Source organism: Anolis carolinensis, chromosome 3 (genome assembly GCF_035594765.1).
Source record: "Anolis carolinensis isolate JA03-04 chromosome 3, rAnoCar3.1.pri, whole genome shotgun sequence".
Lineage (NCBI taxonomy): Eukaryota > Metazoa > Chordata > Lepidosauria > Squamata > Dactyloidae > Anolis > Anolis carolinensis.
The window spans coordinates 255,693,577-255,716,717 of NC_085843.1; the positions used below are offsets into that span (position 1 = coordinate 255,693,577).

At 39.7% G+C, this 23,141-nt stretch overlaps 1 protein-coding gene and 1 long non-coding RNA gene across 3 annotated transcripts in view; one reads left to right on the top strand and one right to left on the bottom strand.

Moving 5' to 3' along the window:
• The window catches only part of plod2 (procollagen-lysine,2-oxoglutarate 5-dioxygenase 2), a 79,472-nt gene extending 58,669 nt beyond the window's left edge, over positions 1–20,803 (bottom strand). Inside the window, exon 1 of one of the 2 annotated variants that reach the window (XM_003226991.4) lies at positions 20,390–20,803. In XM_003226991.4, the coding sequence (XP_003227039.2) occupies positions 20,390–20,501 (112 nt within the window). In that variant the 5' untranslated portion in view covers positions 20,502–20,803. The remainder of the gene's footprint in view (positions 1–20,389) is intronic. The other variant, XM_016997175.2, reaches the window with a different exon arrangement.
• A 146-nt stretch (positions 20,804–20,949) lies between these two features.
• On the top strand, positions 20,950–22,420 carry LOC134297864 (uncharacterized). The gene is made up of 2 exons (XR_010004740.1): positions 20,950–21,171; positions 22,077–22,420. It is a non-coding gene; the product is annotated as an uncharacterized LOC134297864 (long non-coding RNA).
• The last annotated feature ends 721 nt before the right edge of the window (positions 22,421–23,141 follow it).

Below are 23,141 nucleotides of genomic sequence, written 5' to 3' on the forward strand. Positions count from 1 at the left end.
TTAAACTTAACAGAGTGACTCCAGGGCAGGCCTGCACAGCCTTTGCTTATCCAGGTGCTTAGGTGTCCAACTCACAGAAGCCCTAGCCAGCTTGTCCAATGGTCAGGAATTCTGGGAGTTGAAGTCCAAAACATCTGGAGGACCACAAGTTGTGCAGGCCTACTCTAGGGTCACCTCTGGTAAAAGATCCAGTAGAGCCACCCTAAAGGATTTAGAGATTCCTAGAGAAGATGTATTCATCAAACCCAGAATAATCAAACCTGTTAAAGTAAAACCCACAAATTTGGAAGGCTAGCTGTATACACACTGGGGATTGTCAGGATTCCTGTCATCAGCAAAAGAGTCATGGGACCATAGGAATCCCAGCACAACTGAACAGTCTGCTGTAGTCCCAAGTCAGTCTGGTGCTTTATCTCATAGGCATCTCACCTGTGTCTCACCCAGTAACACAAAAGAAGACAAAAGAAACTCAAGTATTTGGTATACAACTCTCAGCCTTCTTAGAGCACTTCCAGACAGTAGAGTGGCTTTTAGTCCCCACACCTCCTCCTAAACTGTGCACTTTCCCCAGGCAATGTCTAGATGCCCTTCCAGTAACTTCCAGGAGGACACCGAAACACCCCCCTAACAAAGGCCTTAAAATAGAAGATAACTTACCCAGACAGGGTCCAAAACGTGTGGGCTCACTCGCTTTTACTGGAGGTGTTCAAAGAAAGCCTCTGGTAAAATCAAATTAATTTGAGACAAAGCAGGAAAACCCTTCCTTGTCCTGAAAGAATTTGATACTTGGTAAGACACCCCTCAAGAGCCACGGTGGCGAAGTGTGTTAAAGCACTGAGCTGTTGAACTTGCAGACCGAAAGGTCCCAGGTTCAAATCCCAGGAGCGGAATGAGCGCCCGCTGTTAGCTCCAGCTTCTGCCAACCTAGCAGTTCTAAAACATGCCAATGTGAGTAGATCAATAGGTACCGCTCTGGTGGGAAGGTAACGGCGCTCCATGCAGTCATGCTGGCCACATGACCTTGGAGGTGTCTACGGACAACACCGGCTCTTCGGCTTAGAAATGGAGATAAGCACCAACCCTCAGAGTCGGACACGACTAGACTTAACGTCATCCTTTACCTTTTTTAAGACCCCCCCTCTCCTGGCGTGTGATTTCTACATACCAGGAAGACTCTGGCAGGATCTTAATAGAAGCCGGGTAAGTTATTGTCTATTTAAAGGCCTGGGGGAGGGGAGGGGGTTAGTGCCCTCTGGGTTTTCCGGGCTCATAGAGCCCAAAAAATCCAAGAGGGCTGTGTTGCTTGGGCCTGGAGATTGCGTGACACCCAATCAACACTGGGCCCATACTTGGAAAGACTCAGATCAGGATGGGCCATTAGTCAATATAGCCATTTATAAGGAATGCTGGAAATTGCTTTTTAAAAATATCTGGAGGATCACAATTGTGCACTCAGCAAAAATATTGATTACATCTAAAGATTGTTTCAATCCTGGATTATCCTCAAAATTGAAATAATATAAAATTTGGTGGACAAAACATTTGTTGGCCCTTTTTGATAACCAGAGCATTGAATAACCTCAAAGGATCCTAAATAATTCAGCATAGAAAGGAACAGAATATTTAGGCATGGACCTGAAACAGAAAAGAAGGATTTGGCAAGGAGCATACAGATTTAGTGCTGAACCCCAAAAAGTGACTACTTGGCTCTCGCTCGGTATTGGGCTTTGACACCATTTTTTTGTTTGCTCATATGGGGAGACACAGACTTTCAGACAGTCTGGACCTTAGCAGTATAAGTTTTTTTAGCCAGCGGTGCACTTTGAACTGTTCCAAGAAGAGATAGATCTGTAGCCAGCAAAGCTGTTTCAACATTATATGCTCTACAACCAACCCTGGTTGCAATTTTGCCACAGTATTTTAAATCATCTGAAGAAGCTTCCAAGAAGCAGTGTAGCCTCACAATGAGTGTAACATAGTAAACTAAATGGGAAATCATACATCAAGGATCAATCACAGCGATAGCATTCCAAATCACCACCAAAATCTGTGCCTCCAGCTCGAGTGTGGTTGTAAATCTCAAATCTACAACCTGAGATTTCAGGGGAGCGTAACTCCATCCAACCCAGGATAAATTTCTATCCACTAATCTACTTTCCAATTTACTACAACAGCTCTGACCCCATCTATTCAGCCATATAAAATCCAGATAATCTCCTTTGAACTGAATTATATGGCAGTGTAGACTAATATAATCCAATTCAAAGCAGATAATCTGGCTTGTATATAGCTGTGTAGATGAGGTTTCTGTCTTGCCTGCATTAGGCCTCAATTTGTCTGCTCTCACCCAGTCCATTATTGAAAGCAAACATTTAATAACAATCCATAGGCATCGGATTACATAAGGTTTTCTTAGCCAGATTCCCTTGAAACACTTCAGTTCCAAAAGAGGCTGCTAAAGGTTTCATAAGGCTGTGACTGGGGGGGGGGGGGGGAATAAACAAACTGTTGAGCTGTAAATATAGTAAGTTCAATGTAAGAGCTCAGGATAAACGATTGAGAAAGGGGGAAATCATAGAAGCTGATGAGATCCACTTGTAGAAATTCTTCATCACAAAACTGCTTCCCTCTCTGAAAGAAAGTTGCTTCTGTGTGTGTGCACACACTTTTAAATCACCTGTTGGTTTATGGCAATTCAATGAATTTGATAGTGTTTCCTAGGAATCCTCACAGGTGGTTTGGGAGCCTTTAAATTGTGGGTTCTGACCCCAAATTGGGTCCCGTCAGTTCAATATTGGGGTCTCCAAAAACTGGCAACAGTAAAAGATTTCTGAACACCACCTATTTCTTCAAATCTGTTAGCAACAACATAAAGTGTTTACAGTGGACTGAAAACATTCAACTGTACTCCACGAAAGGGAAAATCAACTGTTTACCAAGTTTTGTAAATGCTGATTTGTTTTCAGTAAATCTTTGATTTTCATACCCATTTTATATCTATATATCTGGGGACACACACATTTGTTGGCTACAAAGTGGTTGCAAGTAGAAAATGTTTAAGAAATCCTGGCCTACAATATCTGGTATTTCTTGGCAATATCCCATCTACATTTCAACCCAAGCTGACCCTGCTTAATCTACAAGCTCAGAAGGGATCTAGTGCCTTTAGAGTATTCAGGCAAAGTTGTTTCTGATTAATAGCCTCTATTTCACGAAACATATGTGTATGTAATAGCACATTAGCATTCCTAATGCTAGAAACTGATCTTTTGAATGTATTTCTAAAACCCAATTGTATTAATTAGTTATCAATCCATTGTCTTCTCAGTTAAGGATAAAATATTTTTTATAAAAATCCAGGCAGCTACCCTAGTTAAGGGATATGTTTCCAATTTTCCATATTTTAAAATTGGAAACACATTCCTTAACTAGGTTAGCTGCCTGGATTTTTTAAAAAAATATTTTAACCTTCCTTCTGATTGACATGGAAGCAAAACCAGACACTTACTGTGAAAATATACAATATGTGACTCATTTATTCCTTTTAAAACTGCCAATGTGAGTGCCCACAAAACCTAGATTAGAAAGTTCTCCCTGCTGCAGATCTAGGGATGTCAGTGGATCAGTCTAAGTCTTTTCTGCTGGCAATACATTCATTTTCTAAATGCAAGGGGATTAGATATTGCCATGGGCTCCTGCAAACAAATACTTCTCCCCAGCAGACAGACATCCACATTTTGACTGACGCAGCTGGGGACTGTATCATATCCAGATATAAAACAGCATATTTGAATTTGGCATATCTAAGTTTGTTTGAGGTTGGAAAGAAATGCCTAGCAATGTAAGAGATTTTGTTTCTACTTTATTTAATTTTCCCTTATTTTGTTCCCTAATATGTGGCATATTTTATTTTCCTCAGCCCTGTAGATAATTTTACTAAATTGCTGCTTGAAAGTGCAGGGTTTTTCCTAGTCTGCTGCATCAAATTTTCTCCACGTGGACATTTGGATCTGGTACACCAGTCTTCCTTGTGAATATGATCAGCAAACATAATAGCCCCTCCAAGATCAGTAGGTTTTCCCTAACTACAGTCACCAAGCCTAACCATGTCCCTGGGAGCTAAAGAAGTACAAATAAAGAAGGTGCTGCTACTGGCTTATCTTCAATGCAGGGATTAGGGGATCAAGAAAGCTTCCATGGGCTGGAGGTTTCAGGCAATGCCCCTTTCCTTTCAATGTTAGCCACACCCCTGCTACATTCTTGAATACATCTCATGGTTTTTGCACATGACATAATATATGGTGACAGATATAGACTGAATTAATCCAGTGCCAGTCAAAAGAACAATATTTTTTTAAAAAAATCCCTCTCCCCTTGAAGTCATCCCCAGGTACTCAACTTAGCACCCATGAGATCCTTCAAAACTAATTATAACATGTTATAAAATGTTGGTAATAGCAAATTCCACACTCAGCAAGGTGCTCTGTGCAGTTGTTATAAGAACATGCTCCTTTTAAAGAACTACAGAACACCATATTTATTTTAAAGTGATGCAATGAGCAACAATGGAAACCCAACATGGTTATCCAGGAGGCAGCATATTTTTTTTAAACTATTAATAAATATACCAATAGTTTATGTGATGAGTCCAGCCAAGGAGATACTTTTGCAGCAGTGGTACTCAACCTGGAGTCCCCAGATGGTTTTGACCTTCAACTCCCAGAAACAGCTGGTAAACTGGGTGGGATTTCGGGGAGTTGTAGGCCAAAAACGTCTGGGGACCCACAGGTTGAGAACCACTGGGCTAAAAGAACACACATTTTCCAATCATGAAAATTAAATGCAAAGATCACTAATATTCTGTGCAAGAAAAAATATTTCCAACTAGACTGACTTACATGTATTTGTTCAGTGATAGGAATGTGAAGGTTGAAGGCTGACTTTAAATTCATGTGTGTTCTATGGTCATAGGTGGTATCTTCTCTCATTTCCTGAAATCTGACTTCGGTATATACTTAATGTCAGCATGAACTGTTGAGAGTTTATTCAGAATTTTACTGTAAGCAGTTTAATTAGCAATAAGCCAGGGATTCAAGGCCTCAGTTTAACCATTTTATATTGCAATGACTTATCAGATATCTTTTATTTTCCAAATAAGCTTTTTAAAAAACCAAATATCCCACAGAGTGGTCTGAAAGGCAAGTATCATACAGATTCTACTGTTGTGTGAATATTTGTTCAAGCTCAATGCATTAGCCTACATCCAATTATTAGTCCCAACTAGGACAAACCCATTGAATCAATAGTGTGCACACATATGCCTTTAAGTCACAACCCCAAACATTTCACAGATTTTTCTTAGGCAAATAATACTCAGGGGTGATTTTGCCAGGTCCTTTCTCTGATATATAGCCTACAGCACCTAGTTTCATTGGCAGTACTAACCAGGACTAACCCTGCTTCAATTCTAAGATCAGATGGGATCTGTGTTCTCAGGGTATTTAGGCTGCTATTGAAAGCTGAAGGCTACATTGACATTTCTGTAAATCCCATTGATATAACAGATTTACTTTAAATGGGATTACCAACTGGATTTAGGCCCATGTGTCTGGTCATTTGTTTTTTGTTTTTTATCCCCACCCTGCAAAAATAGAGAGGGGCTACCAGAATTCTTTTCTTATCAACTAAATAACAAATGGCATTTTTTCCAAGTAAGAAATCAAAATATTGGCTTCATGCCCATCTCTGATTCAGGCATTCTTGTTTTTCTATACAGTTCTGTGTAAAACATGAGAATAAATTCCAATAATATCAAAGTCTAAATGACAAGATTTTAAATCAAGGCATTTTAATAAAACAAAAAAAGATTTTCTGGCATGTGCCAGAATGTTTGAAAATAAATAATTGGCATGTTAAGTATTTAAATGTAACACATAGATGTTTGAATTTTCAGGCTAAATATAGGATATATATGTGGATACATACACAAAATAGCTAGCTTTTTCACACATTTGTTAAACACTACTGCCATTATTGAATCTAACGTTCAAGGTAACAGATGCTCCAGCTATACACAGATAAGTTCATTTGGAAAGGTAGAAGGAATGCGTATAAATATACTTAATATTTTTTAAATTTCTGGATGTAGAAAGTGATGGTTTTTGGATTTTCTGCCTCTTGCTTCAAATGAACATAGCAGAATTATGTACTCTCTATCTTGACTTGGATGGTAAAAGAGCACCAACCTTAGAGTGCACATCAAAACCAGCATCTCAGAAACACCTGTAAAAAGAAAGCTAGATCTGGAGGGGCTGACATAACAACATTTCTGCAAATCAAGGCTGAGAATAAATTTTATTTATATGATTAGAAAGAAACAAAAGAGTTTCAGATAACCTATTAAACAGCTTCCACTCAGCCCAAAGCCAATATTATTAAGACTGTGATGCATGGCATGGTCCCTGAGTCAGTATTACAAGCTACATCTGGGATAACCATCAAGCAACCTTTTGCTCTAAAACAAATCTCAGTTCTTCTGGTGCAAAATCCCACAGCAACAGAGCAGAGAAGAACAATATGTGGCCTTCCAGATGTTAGCTTCCATTTCTCTTCACTTTCTTAAGTAATGGTGAGGGATCCTGAAACTGTAGTCAAGCTACATCTGGAGAAACACAAGCTTCACATCCCTGCAGGAGAATATCATATGTAACACATTCAATTCTTATCTGTCTCATTGTAAGCCCACAATGTATTATGGAAATTTCTACAATGTATGTGCTGAACTTTCATAAGAATCAAAATTGATGGTTTCACTACTTACAACTATTCCAAATACAGCTTTAAATGCTGGTTCACATACCATGCCAGCACCAGTAGTAGGATAAAGCATGGTTCTTTCTTTCTTTTGGACATGGACCAATTGAAAGAATAACTTCTAAAAACACACCCTGAGTTCTCAACATCATCCACTTAATTTATTCGATGAGAAATTGTGTGGTCAACATTTAAGCCCCAAATGTTGCTAGGTACCTTGCCAAATTAGACAATGCCTTCCTTTTCCCCATTTAGGCATACAGGAGTAATGGTGCCGAGCAAAGGAAAAGAAAATAAGCTACATTTCTCTGTTAAACACTGCAATTACTTACACACTAGTAATTTAGATCCCACATGAATTGCATCATAAAACCCTGTACATACTACTTCTACAGGAAATTGAATAAGTCCATATGTGCAACAGCCAACTGGGTGTTTTCATAACCTTTTGTGCTTTCAAAAGCCACATTCATAAAATTCACAAAAGTCATATACGTACGTATGAATAAAAAGCTGCCTTATATGGAACCAGACTGATCTCATATTGTCTACCCTGACTAGTCATCTTGCCATGGAGCTGAGACAGTACTTTGTTAAGATCAAACCTTTTAAACTGAAAATTCAAGAAAGTGAAGCTGCGGTTTGTGACATGTTAGCAATATATCTTTCTATTGAGTTACCAGCTCCCTCCACACAGATAAATATCTAAGTATGAACAATGAAATTTCAACAGCATTTTCAACAACAAACAAAAACTCTTGTTTGGTCAATTTTATATTCAGTTATGAGAAGGGGGAATGGGACTATTGGTTAGATCAGGGGTCCCCAAACTAAGGCCACATGCGGCCCATCAAAGCTATTTATCCGGTCCCTGCAGCGGCGGCAGCTCCCTCCTCCTCCACCGAGGAAAAGCGCACACCTTTCCAACCTCCTCCCTCACCTGGTGTGCGCCTTCCAAAGCTTTGCATGTTTATAATGATATTTTAATTATTATTTAATTAATAATTAATTATTATGGGGTGCTTTGCCAGTGCTTTTGGTGCACAAAGGCAGAAGGGGGTTGGACTAAATGGCCCAAGAGATCTCTTCCAGCCCTCTTTATTATTATTGTTGTTGTTGTTGTTGACACAAAGACACAGTATAACACAGCAAACGAGATATATATTCTGGATTTCGTACCACAAAATCACAAGTTGAACACTTCCCAAGTGTTTGGGACTGTGTGATGTATTATTATTATTATTATTATTATTATTATTATTATTATTATTATTAACATTGAGGCTGGGTGGCCATCTGTCAGGGGTGCTTTGCTTGTGCTTTTGGTGCACAAAGGTAGAAGGGTGTTAGCCCAACTCTCTCTTTTATTTTTATTATGATTATGATTAACATTGAGGTTGTATTTGTTCCCATTTGGGTTTTTTTTTTTACTTCAAAATGAGAGATGTGCAGTGTGCATAGGAATTTGTTTACAGTGTTGTTTTTTTTCAACTATAGTCCGGCTCTCCAACGGTCTGAGGGACTGTGAACTGGCCCCCTGTTTAAAAAGTTTGGGGACCCCTGGGTTAGATAGTTCCACAGTAGACCAGAGAGTTATGTGATCGTGACAGGAATAAAGAACTGATAATAATTACTTTACTGTCCTTGAATAGTGCCATCTACTTCAGCATTTGATTAGCTTCACCCTGCAAATATGGAAAAGCTGCAAGTTTCTGCCCCATAATTTGAATTTGCTGTTGTGTGACTTTCAAAGTGTTTCTGACTTACGTTGACTCTTAGTCAAACCTTTCATTGATTTTCTTGGCAAACTTTGTTCAGAAAAGGGTTGTCTTTGCCTTCATCCGAAGCAGAGATAGTGTAACTTGTACAAGGTCACCCAGGCTGTGTCCATAGCAGAGCAGAAATTTGAACTCTAGTCTCCAGAGTCATAGTCCAAAAGTCAAACCTCTACACTGTACAGGTACCCTAAATGGAATTTACTATCCCCGTATATGTGTATTTAGCATCGTAGCCCAAAACTATCTGAAACCAAATTTAAAAATAAAATTCTGTCATAGCTAAGTTTAATTTGAACTTGAGCTGGGCCAATACGTAATTTCTTTATGGCAAAAATATTTTACGTATTTGCTGTTGAAAAATCATTTAAAAATGTATGACTACTTCACATTCCCTCATAAATGAGAATGTAATCTAACCAGTCTTTATTTCAGAAAAATAACTAATACTTGAAATACTGGTAAATTTGAACAATGTCTATAGTATGCTGTTACATACTTTGAAGAGGCTTTCCATTCACCATGGCTGATGTCCAATTGCTCATCCGCACTTCAAATATAGTCATTTAATCACTGGAGTTGACATAAATATTGATGTACTGTTCAACAATTGATTCAATTGCTTCTCCAGCCAAACAGCTGGATTCAGGCCATGGTATCATACGGCTGTGTTCATTCTTAATTCTAGCAACTGGCTTTAATTTTAAGAAGTGAGCAGACTTTACTAGTAGAGAAAGCTTATTGACCTTGTACTATTTTTCTTTTACAAGACCAGCTCTTTAAATAGAAGCAGTCAAACAAGGAAACTCCAGAAAAATACATTTTTTTTTTAGCATCCAGTTTGTTTACTTTTTCAAAAATTGATTAATTTTTTTTCCTATGGAACTTTATTTCTCTTTTCCCTCTCACATTACCACAACATAAAACTGATCAACAGCTGTAACAAGTTTAATCCAATAATTAAACTCGGCAATAGCACACCCAATGGAATTTTTAAATTTTTAAGAAATTTTATGTAATGTGCATAATTTTATGGCTGTACTGTGCTAAGCTATTGTTTTAAATTAGTGTTTTATATAAGTTATGTTACTGTGCTAGGCTTGTCCCTGTGAAAGCTGCCCCGAGTCCCTTCGGGGAGATGGAGGCGGGATATAAGAATAAAGTATTATTATTATTATTATTATTATTATTATTATTATTATTTACAAAAGTCTTGACTTACGAAGTTCATATTGATATCGTGAATCAATTCAGTGTAGGACCAGAATTTACAGCAGAACAACAGAAAAGGACGTTTGTACTTTTAACGTGTGTAAAAGAGGAAATTTCAGGAAGCAACACCTAGCAAAAGTCCTTTTCTGCACAATTATTAAAGCCACAAAAACCCGGTCCTGTTTTTCCCTCAGTAAGTCTAGTAGGGAAGACAAACAACTGGATTTGGACCAAAGTAATAAATGGGTCACACCATGCTTTGATACTTTTTAGAGATTAAGTTGTTTACTAAATAGAATATTTAGTTCCCAGGACATTTGCATTCTCAGGTCAAAGTCAGAATGCTCTCTTTTCATCCACACTCAGCAGATCTGGAGAACTACCCAGGTATTAATGGACTATGGTTTCCATCAGTCCACACTACTGACAAGGCTGGATGGGGCTGAGAGGAACTTAACCCAATAATATCTTAAGATCCACAGATTTCCAGTCCAGATATATAAAAACTGAGCAGACTGGCAGTTGAATCTTATTTACCATTGGCATCCCCCATCACAGGTCAGGGTACAAGCCTATTTCCTGAGAAACAGAGTTGCTGCTATCCCACCCACAATACCTGTTGATGCAAATGTTGCTATCTGCCTTGAGAAAGCAGAAGGGGAGGATATGTCTTATAACTGAACCACATTCATACACATAAGATATATATTTTTTTAAAAAAATTGAAACTTCTGGAAAAGCCAGAAGTTCACTATGCTTTCAACACTTTAAGGATCTTTCTAACGGTATTGGTTGCTGCTGCTGATATGTGTCTTCAAGTAAACGGATTAATGGCAACTCTGATGTAAGTTTTTTTGGCACTTTTTGGATTGCCACTGCCTTCCTCTGAAGCTGAGAGAGAATGATTTGCCCAGTGATTTCCATGGCTGAGCGGAAATTTCCCTGAGTTCTAATCCAACACTCGAAGTACTTCACTACACTGGCTCACTTGTGATGTTATTATGGAAGGCCAAGTATTTCCGCTAGGAACACACTGTTACTTTGAATGGGCCTGGAATAATTAAGATCAATTGAATTTTAAATGTCTCCTTTCAATTTAAAGTTGCCATGCCTGCAAATTTGTATTACATTAAAATGGTTCACAATGAACTAGATTTTAGATAATGTGATCAAACAAATGATAGTTTAAACAAGTAACAGGTATATTCTCTACAATAAATATTTGAAATTATTTAAAATGCACTGAACATAGAAAGCCAATGTGAATGCTTTAGAGAAATGTAACTGCTACTTATTAGAAATAACATTAAAATTAAATTAAAATTAAAAGGAGCCTAATGAGCAAAACAATTAGGTCTCTTGATAATAAATGGGATTGGGTTGGGGTGTGTGTGTGTGTGTGTGTGTGTGTATGTATCTCAAGAGAACTGATTCCCACTTATTCAAGATTCCCACTTTTATGAGCAACAGGTTGAGAGCAGTAGAACACATAACATTTGTAAAACCATTAGCAAAAATGTAAATCCTGAAATTATATTAGCCTTCAAATTACTTTGAATGTTAAATTCCAAAACAGCGATACATTTATGACAGAATGGGACAAGAAAATATGCCTAGGCATAACATTGTACCATAATTACTATCCATAGTCTGTAAATGGAGAAAAGTTATGGAGGTTACAAAGGAAATGTTGTGAACCAATTTTTTATCTAGATAGATAAAGGACCAATGACTCCTTATAGGCTGTAGTTTTGTTAGATTCCTTCTCAGGGGTATCTTTTTCACTGAAATCAAAATTAAGTAGTAATTGCTGTGTGGTATGTATCTATTTTAATGCATAACACATTGGTGGAGTGTGTTGTCAAATGAAAGAAACATGCACCATGCATACTCATTTATTTTAATTGCTTGCGGATAAAAGAAAAAAGCACCCAGCTGTAAAAATTATTTTGACAGCAACCTGAATTATAATGGTTAGATCGGAATTGGAAACACCAAGAAAATTTGGGACACATTGGACAATGCATTTCTTCTTAATGCATTCAGTGGACAACAGATTTTTATAGCAAAGTAGAGGTTAAAAATCACATTACAAAAATGTGTTGTGGTCTGTTTTCTATCCTTACTCTATGACTTCCCTTAAAAAGAAATCTAAAACAATGATACAGGGAGAGGTTGAAAAGTTACTTTTCCAGACAATTATTCAAGTTATGATTCAAAATGTAACAATTCCAAGTTCTGGCTATGGAATGGATTGTCCTTTTAACTCTCCCACATCTTAAGGCTTGGGGGTTGAATTTGCCAGAACAAAAGATTGGGGTGAAGGTGGAACAAAAAAACAAGACATGGGAACTTCATTGTTCCCAACCCTGGACCATTTGTGAAATGTCCTGTTTTGGAGCTTGCTGCCTAGAGCTACTGATAGACAAACTTCAACCTGCTCTCCAACTAATCAAACACAGTGAAAACCTTATAGTCATAGCAGAGCCTACTTTCTGCCTCCAACACACACACAAACTAGCAAGGCTTATATCTGTAAGGTGAGACTTCTGGAAAGCACATTTTGCTCCCACAATAAAAAAAAAAGCATTCACATTGTTATCAGTATTGGCATGAACCCTGAATAGTGAAATGCAATCTATACAGACATCATTCTTACCGGATTTTAAAACAGCTGACAGCAAAGATAGGAATGCTAAATAACTCAAGGCAGCTTATCTTAGCAAGGATTAAAACTGGAGTTTACAGTTAACAAAGTCTGCAGTGTCTGGAACCCAGAAACAAGAGGAGTTTGCAAACCAGGAGCATCTACTCTACATCAGTGTATGTTTTCTTAGTATTTAAATAATTAGAATCTACTCTCCAAAACTCTTTTTGATACAAAAACTTTGACTCAAACAATTGTTACTAGTATAAAATAACCAACTGTTTTCAAATCATGCATTTATCATAATCAATGCACAAGGAAAAACTGATAGGCCTTCAGTCTTTCCAAATAATATCTTTATTTAAATTGTTATTCATTCCTGTGCTGTTATGTATTCACTTCTGAAAATTCCAAGATTTAGGACAGTTTACACAACCATTATTTTTTTCCCATTGACATCAGTGGGAAAAGAACACATTTTAGCTGCGGTTTCCCACCATACAGGCATCTCCTACTTATTCAATAGGTCAGGGACCAGGAAGATGTCAAAAAGTAGATGTGGCTGAAAAGTGGAACCATGGGGTTTTTTAAGTGTATAACTGCAATGCTGAGTCAACTAAGAGATAGAGAGAGCGAAAAAGCATGCAGAGTAGATTTAGAGAGAAAAACAGTGTGCTTAGTAAACTAATAGGGGGGGAAATCACAGCATGATCAAAAGAGTAGACCCAGGATTGAAAATGCAGCAAATGGACATAATTTTAAAAACAAGTCACTGGAAAGTGAGGGAAGCTAGTACATAAAATCTATTCAATGTATGTGTACTCATCCCTAAAATCCATTGTTTTTTTTTGGGGGGGGGGGGGCGTGAACAGGTCACGCAGTCTGATATTCAGACTGGACATAATGTTCTGAGCATGCAAGCTCAGGTAGAAGAAAAGCTGTGCACATACTCAAGGGTTTCTGATCTTTACATCATGCTTAAGAGTTTATGGTCACCTTTCACAAAAGTCTGTTTGGTCTGAAGAAATTACATGCTATTTTTCAATGAGGATGACTTTCATACTACAAGGACTCTCATACTATACAGCAGAGAGGTAATTGCCTTAAAAACTTCACAACACCTCTTTAATGTGTCAGCTGTTCCAAACATAAACAGTACCATAAATTGTGTTGCCACTGATACTTACAGTAGTAAACAATAGGTTGCTGTAATCATACGCATTACATGCAGCAGTCCAACTTAATATCTGTCAACCTTTTATCCATGACAAGAGGGAATCTGGGTGATGACTTGAAACTTTGGTTCATCAGCAGTACTGCATGGTTTCTCAAATAATTGATACATTGGGATTGAAATGTGGACTGTATGACACAAATCTACTGGTTTAATTGACATTCTGACTTTATCCCGATATGGAACCCAGCTTGCTCACAACATCGGTTAAAACAAAATAGTAAAAATGAAACAAAACCATCCCCTTAAAGTGAATATGATAGTTAAAACAGTATTAAACATTTATATGCTAAGATCACAATGGTAAATACTTAAATAAATATTAAAACTTTCTACGACTGTGACAGAATCTTGCGCCAACAAGCTATAGCTGCTGCAAAAAAGCTAGCAACTTTGGCAGTAATTTTGGGGTGTTGGTCAGTTAAAAGATAATCAACATAAAACCTTACAGATATCCCTGGTAAAAAAATTTAAATTGGATTTATAAAATGTTTTCTGAGGTCTCGATGAAAAGAACAGTACAACAAACGGTGCCCCACAGTTTCCACTGCCTCAGCCTTACAGAAACATAGGTTTCCATTGTATGGTAACTGTCATATTCAATCCTGGGTTTTAACTATGCTTTTGACAGTGTTTCTTAACACCTAAATGTTTATGTTCCTATTCTGATGCTTGTTCATTTTTTGGTGCTGGTCATTAACCACAATAAACATTATATATATATATATATATATATATATATATATATATATATATCCTCTTAAAATGATTTTAAATATTGTAAAACAATTTAAAAGCACTGAAAACAGCAATAGTAATGAAAGTACAACAGGCCCTATTTAAAAAAAAACCTTGCAAGACAACCAGTTAATAATCAAAAGTCCATCTAAATAAAAAGATTTTTGTCTGCTTGTGGGAAGGAGCGCAGAGAAGGGTGCAACCCAGTTTCAATATTATAGGTTTTTTATTTTAAAGCTGTAGGTAGTACATTTCTTCTGATTCCACCAAAAATTACTTCCAACTGTGACTTCAACCCCATGGGCCTGGATCAAGCTAAACTTTTTTTGTTTCATGCTCTCACTTTTCTTTTACAGAACAGAACCCCTTTCTGATATTCTAGATGGCAAAGCCCTCAGGCCAAAATGTGAGACTAGCAAAGGGTCAGGAGTTGTGTATATAAATATAAAATATGTATATCTCAGGAATCTTCTTTTTTTTGCTCAGAGAAAGTAGAACAGGAGGGGAAAGTGATTGTGATTTTTATTGCTAACATATGTGAAAGAAAAGAAGGATCTATATGACATTAGCAGGAAATCAGCTGAGGAGAGGATTTGCTCATGGTAGCAGGGGAGACAAGGCACCCCTTGGTCAGGGCACATATGACTTGAGCAAAGATCCAAGCCACCACATCCTTTCATAGAGTCTTTGCAATCCTGCCGAAGAAGCTTGATTTTTGTGCCATTTTGAACTTAATCTGCTTCTGAGGGAATCCTCATTCTTCAACCATTTGTCTCATCAAATTAAAAACAGGAATTGCCCTCCGTGCACATACACATCACTGTCTTATCCATTCCTAGTGTTTTAGGTCACTACTTCTTACCACTACCTCCTCTCATGCACCCTCATCACTCATTCAGGTCAGCTGCTGGTTTTCTTGAAGCTATCCAGAGCTCCCTTCTTCCCTTTTTAATGTCATTTGACTGGGGGGTTTTTTGTATCCAACAGGCCCTTTATAAAACCTTCCCAATGTGGTTCTCAAGTCTTAGCTCTCCCTAAACTATACTATCTAGGCCAAAAAAAATGCTGCCCAAACTGTGGTCCCATAAAATTAATAAAACATACTAGCTTCTTGACCAGATCCACCAAACAGGCAAGAGCCTGCTCCCAAGCAGGAAAAAACCCAAATTTTGCAATTTGGTAATTTCCCCTTACCACAGTTGGCTCTGGGAGGCTTATTCCACCAACACATAAATAGGCTCATGATGAAATCATGCATCCATTCATATATTCTCCATCTGCCAAGATTTGGCAGGAACAGACTCAATTAACCTGTCGTCATACTTTTTCAGCGGCTCTTAAAATGTCCCAGTTCTTCCCTCTCTCCTCCTCCCACTTTCCTTCTTTCACTTCAGCTTACTTAAATTTTCCAAGTGCAAAAGAAGTTTGCTCTCAAGTAACTCAGCAAGCGAGAAAGGCAAGGAGGGGCACAGTCTTGCCCTTTCCGGTAAGCTCAGGCTAAAGCAAACAGCAACAGCCTCTCCTGGTTTGTGTGGTCTTCCCCACTGAAAACGCTTGCCATCTTGACCACACTCTGATGTTGTTCGGCTGCACGCATGTCCCAATTTTCATCTGTGAAATGTAGGAGGGCATGCCTTCATCACAGTCCATTCCCCACTAGACTTAATAGGAATTAATTCTAATGATCTCATCAGATGGGCAAAATTGCCCACCCTAGGACAAATCGACCTCACTTCAGACACGGAGCCTGTCAGATCCCATCACATAATGTCCACTGGGGCTCCATGCTTGAAGTGAAGTTGAACTGTCATAAGAAGCAGCACCAAAAACATGGGAGGCTTCCCGTGTTGCATAGAGAACAACAGGGGAAGCCAGGCAGTGACAGTTCCCCACATCCCATGCCGGATTCGCCATGGCGAATTCCCCCGCTATTGCCCAGATCGGTGACCTCAATGTGATGAAGTCCTAAGTAGACATGTATGTTTCTGTTACGAGACATGATAGAGACAGACTCAAACTAACATGGTAATGATTCAGCATCCTTAGTGCATTCGGACCCTTGAACTGGTATCTTTGCACTAGGCTGGAAAAGCAGAAGGACAAAATATGCTGTGCCACGAAGCATGGTTTGTTTGTTTTTAGCACAGCAACCTATTTCATTGTTTAACGTGTCTATTTAATACTTCAATTTAAACTAATACAAAGTATTACTACACAATGCAAGTCACTCATGAGCACCATAGTCTGGAAAAATAAAAGAGAAGTTATGTCCACAGAAAGGATGTGCATTCCTGCTTTCATTCTTAAGTCATTTTCCCCCTGAAAGTTTTTGGCTTTAAACAATGAAAGCAATTTTTAAAATATTTCCATTTTCAGCAATGATTTTCCTTCTGTGTGGCAAAAGATATAATGTGGATTTTTAAAGCTGTTTACTACATTAAAGATGTGAAAAAGACTCTGAGCTATTTTTTATTATAACCACATGAAAAAGTCTCTTATTTTGATAGACTTTCCATGCCTGTAAATAAAGGCAAAGGACAGAATCAAAGACCTATTTTTGGTACAGTTCAGGCAAGACATATATGGCAAACTGGAAACCTGTTGTCTCTTTCAAATGAATGCCAAACATGTTTTAGACTGGGCAAGTTTTATTCATGTCCTTTTTTCTTCTGTTTTAAACATTGGAGATTAAATTTCGCACTGCTTTCCAGCTCTTTCAGACAAATAGGATCCAAGGAGCTGTATTTGAACAAGTCTGGGTGGGAAATCTATGCCATAATGGGGAAAGTAACCACTGCCAGAACAAAGGGGAAAAAATTCAAAAGTAGCAGTTCCAATGTCCAAGAGGCTATATTATCTGGAACTCTATGTTTATCCATAGGCCAAGTCATATATTTCAAATGACATGATTACGGCTCAAATTTTAAATACACTTGTTAGGAACTCGGCTCCAGAAAATATAGTGGGAGTGAGTTCCAAGTAAATACCCACAGGGTTATTCAGTAATGCATTGGAGTGGAAGAGCGCTTACAATAGAGATGCCAAAGAAGCAGGATTACCTCTCCTGCCCATGAAAAACAAGGGATTCCCTTATGAACTGCCTGCTGGCTTAGAACTTGCATTTCTACATTTATGCTACTTGTATTCTCATGCCAAAGACTATGCTCAACAATGTAAAAACCCACTCTTTGGCACAGACACTAAAAATCACTTTAAATGTTATGACTTCCATATGTGAATAGCTGTCCTATGCAAAAAGAATGTGTGAAAGTTATCACAGGGGATCATGCACACACATAAACATTGCTAACATCTGGGCCATATGCAACAAATTTCACGAGGATAAGAACATCCTGATATTGCATCTACACCTGAATTTCATTTTCCAATATAAAGAAGATTACATGTACAAAAAGCTGGCCATTGTGAATGAACCCAGAAATTAGTGCAGTTTGATATTGCTAGGGCTCCATGCTTATAATTCTGGAGTTTAGACCAGGTATAGGCAAACTTTGGCCTTCCGGGTGTTTTGGACTTCAACTCCTGGGTTCATTCACAATGAACAATCATTTCCCTACTGGAATTCCTAAAAATGGAGTATTAATAATGTTATCCAAATGAACTAGGAGCCGGAGTGGCACAATGGGTTAAACCCTTGTGCCGGCTGAACTGCTGACATGAAGGTTGTGTTGCTAACCTGAAGGTTACCAGTTTGAATTCGCGAGACAGAGTGAGCTCCCATTTATCAGCTCTAGCTTGTGGGGTCATGAGAGAAGCCTCCCGGCAGGATGGTAGCACATTGGGGCATACCCTGGGCAACATCTCTGTAGACGGCCAATTCTCGCATACCAGAAGCGACTTGCAGTATGTTCTCAAGCCGCATCTGGCAGGATCAAAAAATCCATTGTATAGGGATGTTGCAAAGTCAGCTTGAAAGATTTCTTGCTTTAATTTTTCCAATGGTGGGCCAAGAAGATATCTTCTGAACATTTCTCTTCTACATGAAAGTTTCAAGGAGTGGGACAGAAAGGAAGAGAAAAAAAGACAGAACTAGAAGAGTCTCACAGAATCAACTGTGGAATTGTTAATCAATATAAAGGGAAATGCAATTGATTGAGTGACTTTACAGGAAGAAACAGGCAAAATGACCTCTGAATGTGTTGTCGAAGGTTTTCATGGCTGGAATCACTGGGTTGCTGTGAGTTTTCCAGGCTGTATGGCCATCTTCCAGAAGCATTCTCTCGTGACATTTTTCCCACATCTATGGCAGGCATCCTCAAAGAAGCTGGTGCTGTTTGGTAAAGAAACCTGCTTTAGCTGTAGGAGGACTTTCCCAAAGTCTGCAACACATTGTCAAGACTTTCTGATTGTATTGTGGAGAAAGATCCTTTCTGCATTTATCACTTTTTAAATAACTTTTTGTGTCTTAAGCAAAGGTTGCCCCAACTTTGGGCTGTGCTTTGAATGGCAGTTTAATATGTGGATATTAGCTCATCTTGGGCTCATCTGCACTGCAGAATTAATTAGTTTAATACCACTTTAACTGTCATGGCTCAAGTCTATAGAGTCCTAGGATCTTCATAATAACCTCTGAGGATGCCTGCCATAGATGTGGGTGAAACGTCAGGTGACAATGCTTCTGGAACATGGCAATACAGTCTGGAAAACTCACAGCAGCGCAGTGACCTCTGAATATTTTTCGCCTAAGAAAATAGAACCCCGGTGGCGAAGTGTGTTAAAGCGCTGAGCTGCTGAACTTGCAGACCGAAAGGTCCCAGGTTCCAACCCTGGGAGCAGAGGGGGCGGCCACTGTTAGCTTATGTGTAGGCATCGAATTGTTGCCAATTTTGTATGCCGCCCTGAGTCCCTTCGGGTGAGAAGGGCGGGATATAAATGTTGGAAATAAATAAATAAATAAGCTCCAGCTTCTGCCAACCTAGCAGTTCGAAAACATGCCAATGTGAGTAGATCGATAGGTAACGGCGAAGGGAAGGGGAAGGTAACGGCGCTCCATGCAGTCATGCCGGCCACATGACCTTGGAGGTATCTATGGACAACGCCGGCTCTTCGGCTTAGAAATGGAGATGAGCACCAACCCCCAGAGTCAGACATGACTGGACAGGGGAAACCTTTACCTTTACCTAAGAAAATAGAAATCCATAGGGAGCTTGAAGGCACACCCACACACAATACCTCTCAGCCATGCACAAGCAAAGGAAACACAGACACTTCATCAGAAATGGGAAGCACAGAGAAGTTCTTACAAATTGGAATCTCAGACAAAAAACATTTTGTCTGAGATTCAGAAGGGAACGCTGCCTCACTTTGTCTGGTACAAAGTAAAAATCTGATTTTCAAAAAGTGCCTTGCAAGTAAAGAACCTCACCAAACTCTCTGGGAATGAAATAGCCTCTCTTTTCGCAACCCCGTGTATGCAAAAGGAAATCAATTTCCAGATTAAAATATGCAAACACAAAGGGGAAGAATGAGAGCTTTTTAAACATGTTGGCAAGAACTGGATTCTTTTCCTCTGTCTCATGTTCGGGGAAGGGAGAAGGATGGATTTTGATGCTGAGGTTCATGTCAGACTCAAACTCCATGTTCCCTGATAGAAACTCATTACTAGGGCACATCTGTAGAATTAATGCAGTTTGATACTGCTAGGGCTCCATGCTTATAATTCTGGAGTTTAGACCAGGTATAGGCAAACTTCGGCCCTCCGGGTGTTTTGGACTTCAACTCCCACAATTCCTAACAGCCTACCGGCTGTTAGGAATTGTGGGAGTTGAAGTCCAAAACACCCGGAGGGCCGAAGTTTGCCCATGCCTGGTTTAGATCGGCACAATCAAGCACTCTGTACATGCCAAGAGACACTCTGTTGCTTATTTTGGGGATAAAATATAGAGAAGCCTGGCTCCGCTGAAAGGAGAAGAGGGAGAGCAAAAGGAGGGGGCTCGAGGGATCCGTTACCTGTGGGAATGGGCGGCCGCTCGGGCGTGGGCTCCGCCGGGTGGATGAGCTGCAAGAGATGGACGACGAAGGCCAGGGCCAGAGCGAGGGAGCCGGAGAGATTCCTCGCCATGTTCGCCCAGTAGATCAGCAGCCCCGAAGCAAAAACCTTTCTCCTCCGGAGAGTTATTCGCTGGCCCAGCCCCGCGGCAGGGTCTCCCCGACACTCTCCCTGACGCGCAGAAAGAGATCCAGGGGAGAAAGAGCCCCCTTCCAAAGCCCTACAACACAAAATCCCACTAGGATCCACTCGTGGAAGGGTTCGCGGAGGGGAGTGCAGCCAAGTGCGGGAAGGAGGCGAGGAAAGACGCTTGCTGGTCTTCTCGGCTAAAGGCCCCGGGCAAAGGGCATCCTCGGGGCGAAAGGGCGCCTTTATAACCCAAGGAGGAGGACCCGCTGGAGGAAGATCTGACCCACGAGGCGAGAGGAGGAGGAGGAGGAGGAGGAGAGGAAGAAGAGGGGAAGGGGAGGGGAAGCTAGCTAGCTCCCTCCCTCCCTCCCTCCCACGCTCCCCCCTCGCGTCCCACGGCAGCGCCCGGAGACATGCCGCGGCCAAAGCATCATCGGGTGTCCTCTGCACATGCTCGGTGGTTGCCTGAAGCCCTTGCCCGCACCCGGAACATGCCTTGTCGATTCCTTAGGACGCGTCTCTCCTGTGGAATTCATGCAGTTTGACCCCGCTTGAACTGCCCTGGCAATCCCATGGCTCAAGGCTATGGGATCCTAGGAGTTGCCATTATTTGGTGAGGCTTCAGCACTCTTTGCAGGGAAGGGTAAAGACCTTGGCAAACGACTGCTCCCATAATAATAATAATAATAATAATAATAATAATAATAATAATAATAATAATAATAATAATAATAATAATAATAATAATAATCCAAAATTACGATCTGCCATCTGCAAAAGGCCACCCTACTGGGATCAGCACGCATCATCCGAAAATACATCACACAGTCCTAGACACTTGGGAAGTGTTCGACTTGTGATTTTGTGATACGAAATCCAGCATATCTATCTTGTTTGCTGTGTCATAATAAAATAATAATAATAATAATAATAATAATTACATTGTATGACACAGCAAACAAGATAGATATGCTGGATCACAAAATCACAAGTCAAACACTTCCCAAGTGCAGATTTTCATTTTCAGATGATGCGTGCAGATCCCAGCAGGGTGGCCTTTTGCAGTTGGCAGATCGTAATTTTGTCAATGTCTATTGTTTCCAAATGCCGGCTGAGATCTTTTGGCACGGCACCCAGTGTGCCCATCACCACCAGGACCACCTGCACTGGTTTCTGCCAGAGTCTTTGAAGTTCAATCTTGAGGTCCTGATAGTGGCTGAGTTTTTCCTGTTGTTTTTCGTCAATGTGACTGTCACCTGGGATGGCAACATCAATGATCCAAACCTTTTAATTTTCCACAACTGTGAGGTCTGGTGTGTTGTGTTCCAAAACTTTGTCAGTCTGGATTCGGAAGTCCATAGTATCTTTGCGTGCTCATTTTCCAATACTTTTGCAGGTTTGTGATCCAACTAGTTCTTTACTGCTGGGAGGTGGTACTTGACACATAAGTTCCAATGAATCATTTGGGCCACGTAGTTGTGTCTCTGTTTGTAATCTGTCTGTGCGATTTTCTTACAGCAACTGAGGATATGATCAATGGTTTCGTCAGCTTCCTTGCACAGTCTGCATTTTGGGTCATCAGCTGATTTTTCGATCTTGGCCTTAATTGCATTTGTTCTGATGTCTTGCTCCTGGGCTGCAAGGATCAGGCCTTCTGTCTCCTTCTTCAGGGTCCCATTTGTGAGCCATAGCCAGGTCTTCTCCTTATCAGCTTTTCCTTCAATTTTGTCAAGGAACTTTATTATTTTATTTTTGTACCCCGCCTTCATGGGGCCAAGCCTGGACAACACAGTTTAAAATGTAATACGTTAAAATGCATTACAACAATGTAAGGTAAAATAAAACAACAAAATTATAACATCTTTTTGAAAATCAGACACACTGCAACATTTTATGGCTTGCTGTCCTCCCCTTTCCATCTCTCACTCTCTTCGAAATCCTTAAAAAACTTCTGTAAGGTAAAATCTGTTTTTCTTTCTTTTCCCCACTCAGTCCTATTTTCTTTCCTACAATTATGGTTCAGGATAGGCTTACCAGATTGATAACAAAAAAAAAAATTGGGTCGAGTGGGACTGTTGACTTTGATGTCAGAGGGACAATATATCTGCTCCAGGTTTTAGTCTGAACTTCAAAAAAGAAATTTGAGGTGCTGAACCTGTTTTGGATCTTCTTTAAAATCCAGATTAAAATTTAGAGTGAATTCACTGCTCATATGTCATAAAAGACGTCAAACCAACAACCAATATCAATTTCACTTATCATCATGGGTGGGTTGGCTAGCGCAACAATGGTTTAAAGCAGGGGTCCCCAAACTAAGGTCCGGGGGCCGGATGCGGCCCATCGAAGCCATTTATCCATTCCCCACAGCACAAGGGCAGAAGGGGGTTGGGCTAAATGACCCAAGGGGTCTCTTCCAACCCTCTTTTTTATTATTATTATTATTATTATTATTATTATTATTATTATTATTATTAACATTGAGGCTGGGTGGCCATCTGTCAGGGGTGCTTTGCTTGTGCCTTTTGGTGCAGAAAGGCAGAAGAGGGTTGGACTAAAAGGCCCAAGGGGTCTCTTACAACCCTC